The 6,824-nt window shown below is 41.3% G+C and overlaps 1 protein-coding gene across 2 annotated transcripts in view; it reads right to left on the minus strand.

The window, feature by feature from the left end:
- The window catches only part of LOC123772222 (uncharacterized), a 39,043-nt gene extending 33,416 nt beyond the window's left edge, over positions 1-5,627 (minus strand). Inside the window, exons 1-2 of one of the 2 annotated variants that reach the window (XM_069311048.1) lie at positions 5,071-5,627; positions 537-719 (exon numbers count right to left, since the gene is read on the minus strand). In XM_069311048.1, the coding sequence (XP_069167149.1) occupies positions 537-717 (181 nt within the window). In that variant the 5' untranslated portion in view covers positions 718-719; positions 5,071-5,627. Of the gene's footprint in view, positions 1-461; positions 720-5,070 lie in introns of both variants that reach the window. The other variant, XM_045765292.2, reaches the window with a different exon arrangement.
- Between the last annotated feature and the right edge of the window lie 1,197 nt (positions 5,628-6,824).

Raw genomic sequence — 6,824 nt, forward strand, 5'->3', positions numbered from 1 at the left:
TTGTTTTGTTATGTCTACCTTTCTGGGTGCCTAACCCCGGTCAATGGCAGACATGAAATGCTCCAAAACACATATGGGTTTCCATAGGTCATTGCTCCCTGTGCCTCTCTGAGGGGGGGGGGCCAGGTTCTGGCTTGTGGTCCCAAATAGGCAGAACTCAAAATGACTGATGCCCCAGACTAATATAGTGTATATCAGTCTGATAGTTCCAGGGAGCCAACAGGGCTCCACATAGAAAACAAGTTGTTCCTAAAAAGAATATCTAATATTCAGGTACATAAATATATGCAAATATTCCCAGAGCAGGAGCCTTATGCTAATTTATTTTTACTTCAAACTTTTAACAACAAAATTTGTTGTTCACAGTTTCAAAATTAACCTTATACTGTACTGTATACTATACTGCCTTTAAAATTTAAAATACAAATCAATAATTTAAATATCTGCTTTATCGTACTGACCATGTGACTCTTTGAATTTCATAGCTTTTAATCTTTCCAAGGTGGGCATTAGAAAAGCTAATGTTTTTCCAGAACCTGTTCGGGCATGAAGAAAACAGTTGGATTTGGCTAATATCTGTGGAACTGCATGCAGCTGAATAGTAGTCAGCTGCTTAAATCCCATTTTGGATAATGCAGTTGCTGTTGTTGATGAGCAAAGGCCCTTCTCTTGCACCCATTCCAATGTGCGACTACTGAGGATGCTGGACCCAGCCATTTCTGTAAATAAAAACACTTCAAATTTTTGTAAAAAGCTTAAATTATATGGTTTCCATCATGAGGGGACAGGAAACTTTCTAGTCTTATCAAGATCACCCTAAGCCTTGGGTAAAGTCAAGGGGTCCCCTTCTCCCTTGACCTTACTCAAGATGCAAACCCACAACAGCTGCCTAATGTTTATTAAGCACCTGTTGTGCCTAACAATAAGAAGTTGGTAAATAAATGTTCCTATTTATAAGTGAAGAGTATCATCAGGTGCACAGAAATACAGTATGTCCAAACATCTCGTCCTGAAAGGAAACCAAATCCCAGGACCATTTACTTGTGACCCAAGTGAGCAACCCATATTACATCACCAACACTCGGTCGTTCCAGAGAAATAATTTACGGCACATTGGGATACCTAGCACCTGTCTCCAACCACAGATCCTAGATACTGGACACCCATTGCATCTAACGTATGTGAACCAGTTATCCTAGTAGTGTTGTCTAATAGTTTGAAAATGTCGAGAGGTATAACATCATAAAATATACGGTTATACTGTACAGGGAAATTTTCCTTACAAGTGGGTGATGTGTGTGTGACTGTCTAGAGATCAGCCCCAGGGGTGTTCAAACACTTGTAACTGCTGGGGTAAAGCATGAGCACTTCTTAAGGATCTGTGTACCTCACTTCTCCTACCCTAAGTACAGTGGCACCTCGATTAACGAGCGGCTCTATCTATGAGCATTTCGAGTAATGAGCAAGCCACTCGCAGCAAATTTGTCTCTATTGGCGAGCTTCGCCTCTATTAACCACCTCTACTTCACCCAGGAAGCTAGGAAGCACCACATGGTGCTTCCTAGCGTCTCGCGGGTTCTCACAAATTCTTGAACGCCTCCGTCGCCAATGTTGTTGTTGTATCGCGCACGACAAGCATCACTCTGCATTTATTTGCACTTTTTTTTGTTTTTTGTGGTTTTGTGACTACAATTTGTAACGTACAATGTCGCCAAAGCTGTTGCTTACTAAAGATAATGTTGTCAAGAGGAAGAAAGACACAATTACTGTGGATTTGAAGAAGGAAATTATAGCAAAGCATGAGCATGGTGTCTGTGTGATTAATCTCACAAGGGAGTATGGCAGGTCCCCATCAACAATTTGCACCATTAGTAAGGGGGAGGGGGAGGTAAGGGAGGATGCTGCCTCTTCCAGTGAGATCAGGGAAGTGTTGGGATTGTTTGAAAAGGTGACCGCATTCTTAGAAAAGCATCACCCTGATAAAGCAATGACAACCCAGTGTGTGAACATGTTTAATGACAATTTGCTGTCTTGTTTTAGGAACATCCTAAAAGAAAGACAAAAGCAATTGTCAATAGATATGTTCTTTGCAAAAGTAGAGAAAAGAAGAGCCAGTGATAGAGAACCACAACCCGGTCCCAGTGGGGTGAAATTCCAAGAAGAGAGAGCCCGCCTGACTCAGAGGTGGATTCTCCTTCCACACCATAACCCCTCTCCTCCTTCCCACCTCCCCATCGTCTCCCTCAAGCCAGCAACGAATCTTCATAGGTAAACATGAAAACAGTACAACAAAACATTTATAATTACATGTGCAGTATTATATTTACATTACAAAATGTCATACAAGTATGGATGCTTTGGGAGTGGAACGGATTCAATTTATTTCCTTTATTTTAAATGGCAAAATTTGTTTCTTAAGACGAGTTTTTCCCATAACGAGCTTGGTGCCAGAACGGATTAAACTCGTTAATCGAGGTGTCACTGTACTCTCTTGCATTAGCTTTGATGCCCTTAACTCATCACTCAATCCTGCCATCAATTAATACTCTCCCCTCTAACAAATGTTATAACTGCAGCTTGTAGCACAGTATGGGTTCTGTAGTACAGTGGTCTACACCCTCAGCTCACAACCAAGAGAGCTGGATTTAAAAAGGGCATGACAGAAATGGTCCGGCCTTTCACCTACTGCTTCCAATTACACAAGGGTGTCTTTAGGCTATTGCTCCTCGTGCCTCTCTTGAGGGGGCCAGGTTCTGGCTCTGGTCCCCGGTAGGCCTAAAACTCCTTCAATTGACTGTTGCCACGGTCTAATATATATACACATCAGCCCGGTATAGCACCAGGGAGCCAAAGGGGTTCTCCACAGAAAACATATTTACTCTGAAATAATCTCATTTCATAACGAAATTAAAAGCAAATACGTGCCAGGTGACACCTTAGGACAAGTCACTCCACAACACTGGACCCAGGATCTTCGACTTCCTAAGGCGTCACCTTAGGAGTTAAATTTTGTTAACCTACATCTTCTTTAGTTTTAAGTGTTTTACCTCCCATACACTGTTAGTTAAATTTTTGTCCATTTAATTTTGGTTTTGCCCAAAATGCTTTGCATAATACAGTGGCTTCACTAGTATGTGTAACTCTTGCTCCTAAAATTGTACATTACTCTTATGTTCTTTGTACACACATTCTTTTGAATTAAGATGATGATTATGATGATGAAATGAGATTATTTCAGATAAAAATTTTTTGTCAAGGTACCACATGAAGGACTGAAAAGGAAATTACAGGCACATGGAATAAATGGTAAAATACTAGAATGGATAAAACAATGGCTGAAACAAAGAAAATAAAGGGTCATGCTAAATGGGAACAAATCTAAATGGAGAAAGGCAATAAGTGGGGTACCACAGGGGTCCATTTTGGGGCTAACACTTTTTGTCATATACTGTACATAATGACATTGATGAGAATATTACAAACCACATCATCAAATTTGCAGATGACACAATAATTTATAGTAAAGTGGGAAATGATAATGATAGTGAAGACTTACAAAGAGATCTACATGAACTCTACAAATAGTCAGATGACTGGAAAATGCTTTTTAATATTGACAAATGCAAGACCTTGAATATGGGACATAGCAACCTATGACACAACTACCAAATCATTATATTAAAGCATATTGATGAAGAAAAGACCTTGGAGTCAAACTCCAAGTGGGTTCATGGGTTCGTATCCTGGCCGGGGAGGATTTACTGGGCGCAAATCCTTAACTGTAGCCTCTGTTTAACTCAACAGTAAAATGTGTACAGTACTTGGTTGTAACAACGATTCTTCGCGGCGGGGATCGTATTCCAGGGACCTGCCCGAAATGCTATGCGTACTAGTAGCTGTACAAGAATGTAACAACTCTTGTATATACTGTATCTCAAAAAAAAAAAAAAAAATCCACCACTCACTAAAAGTTGCACAATAGGTGGGAGCAGCAGGCAGAAAAGCTAACTAAACCCTTGGAATAATCAAGCATACAGTACCTTTGACATTAAGGAAAAGAAGGTGGTGATTCAACTTTATAAATCTCTGACGTGCCACCATTTGGATTACTGTATCCAAACATGGAGACCTCATCTTCAGAAGGACATAGCTGCTCTGGAGAAAGTGCAACACCGGGTAACAAAAGTCATTCCAGAGCTTAGTCATCTCTCATATTAGGAACAGCTGAGGGTCACAGGGGTAACAGCACTGCAAACCAGGCATGACAGGGTAGATCTCATTGAAACTTTTAACATTTTGAACAATTTGGATCCGACATTTCTTTCAAAAGGTCGGAGTAACACAAAGAAGAGCAACAGTTTCAAGCTCAACAAGCCACAATGTCGGACTAAGAGTAGATGCTTTTTTCACTCATATGTTTATAAATCCAAGAAACTGTCTACCAGCTGAAGCTGCAAATGCCAAAACTCGGTTAGGTTTTAAAATCTACCTCTAAAAGACCATCAAGCCAAATGGAGGGACCTTCGACAAGCTTCCTGTCCTCATCGAGGCCACTAGTGTTAGGGGCCTGTTACAAATCCTGAGGGGCCCTGAGGACCAGTAAATCAGGTAAAAATATGCTTTTTCATGTTCTACATTCAGCAATAAATATATCATATTTCTTCATTACTTACATAATGCTAGGAGGCTTTGGGTAACATTAGGTGGCTTTGGGTAACATTAGGTGGCTTCGGGTAATTCTATGGGCCAATTCTGCCTTATTCAGGAACCTTCATTGTGAGTCAAGAATGAAGCCAGCTGTAACCCAACATCCTTTTTTATTCCTATATCTAAAAGTTTTCCTAGCTGGACTATTTAAATCAGGCCTATGATAAGTAACGTTTAGTTAAATAAAGGTTCAGTTTGCCTATTTTGGTGACCGGGTTGACTTGTCTAACAACAACCTGACTGGAAAAAAGGTAAAGAGGAAACCTTTAACAAGCCGGGGGCTTCATGTCCCATTTGAGACCACTGAGTAGATGGTGACCCTCAGGTAAATTCAGGTAAAAGAACCATCACTCAACAACATACCTTGCTACGTGAAAATGTTGTGCATATAGTGTTCACTGATTAATGTTCAATGAGTCGCATACGTTGACATACATATATATGCATATATACTAGACATATAAGCTTCTATGGCGTAGGTCTTGTGTATAATAAATGCAGCATGACAGAATTTCTTGTTGAATATGAAGGTTTTCTCCTCCGGACGACTACACGAGGAGAGACTTCGGCAATGTTGTTGTTGTGGTAATGGGTTAGCGGCAGCTATAGCACACGGCGGGGACTGGTCAAGTCGTATACTGCAATTTCGGACTGGGCTCCCATTTGTTTTGGGGCCAAACAAATGTCAATGTTTTGGCATTTACGGCTTCGGCGGGTATGCGTTTCCGCCAAGGTTATAAATTAACCGTCGTAATGTGAACCGAAAATATAAATGAAAATACATACATTGATTTCAGTACTGTAATATACCAGTTATTTGAGAGTTGAGAAGCGGGACCAAGAAATGCAGAATCTCAATAACCGAAAGAACAATTAGGTTGTACTGAAATTAACGTGGTGATTTATATAGTCTGTAAACAAGTACTATATCTATAAAATATAAAACTTATTTTAATTATCCTGCACTTCAAGAGACCACAAGCATTCACTCTCATTTATTTTTGTAGCAGAAATGTTTTGTCTATATTTATTTAATGGAAATTAGTGGTGTTTGAGCAAGCTAATCAACGTCAAAAATGTTTACATTGTTGTTCTTCATCTGTAGTACTGAGCTCTACACATATGGGTAGCTTTGCCGCAGGCTGTTTACTGCTCTGAGAAATAAACATAAATCCTCATGCCTGGAGCCCGCGGTGCCCGGCGCCTTGCTGTGGGAAGTCAGAGATGTTTAGACTCCCCCTGCCAGGAAATGGAATAAAACAATATAACAAAAATACGAGGCTACTGTTCCTGGGTAGCTGTGGAACATGTAGTCTGGTACCAAAAGATGCAGGCTGTGTGTGGACAAGCTTGGTGTAGCAGGAGATTAGAATGTGCATGATTGTTGCGTCCTTGGGTCGCTGGTGGAGCATTTAGATCTGGAGCGGATGGGCTCGGACACCAGGACTGTAACGGTTCTATTGTTACGTAAAGTATGGTGACAAATAAACACAGACACTAAGATACTATATATATATTTGGTCGAATATACAGAAGTACACAGGTGATACGTTCGTGTGAGTTGAGCGCACTGAGCGTTGGTACAGTATCTCGCAAGTGTCTGCTCTAGACCACACTTGAAAGTAAACTAGCCAATGTTCGCTACACCGCTGCTTATATTGCTTGGGCAACACCTCACCGTGTTGCCCGGGCAACGCCTCACCTCATTCATCTCCAAAGGTTGACAGGAATATTAACACTATATTTGGAGCGAGTATATTATTGGGATAATCTACTCGCTACAGAACTCCCCCTCCCAGGGGATGAAAGGAAAAATAATTGATCAAGGAACTTAGCTGGTCGGTGAATTGTACGCCCTGCTCGCGTTACATAACCATCAAAGTTAACTTCCTCCTCTTCGCTGATGTCATCTAACTGGGGTCGTAGGAGGATCCTGTGCTGGGAGGTCGTCCGTCGTCGTAGGAGGGTTGTGGTGCGGCTGGTAATTGGGGTCGAAAAGTGAACTGCGTAGTCGGCGGATGTGTCTCTGGATTTAGCAGTGTCGCAGACGTTGAGACGAAGCCTGGAGCAGAGCAGAGAGCTGAGTGAGGCCGGAGTCGTGGAGCTCTATGTGGGAG

Source organism: Procambarus clarkii, chromosome 69, assembly GCF_040958095.1.
Source record: "Procambarus clarkii isolate CNS0578487 chromosome 69, FALCON_Pclarkii_2.0, whole genome shotgun sequence".
Taxonomy (NCBI): Eukaryota; Metazoa; Arthropoda; class Malacostraca; order Decapoda; family Cambaridae; genus Procambarus; species Procambarus clarkii.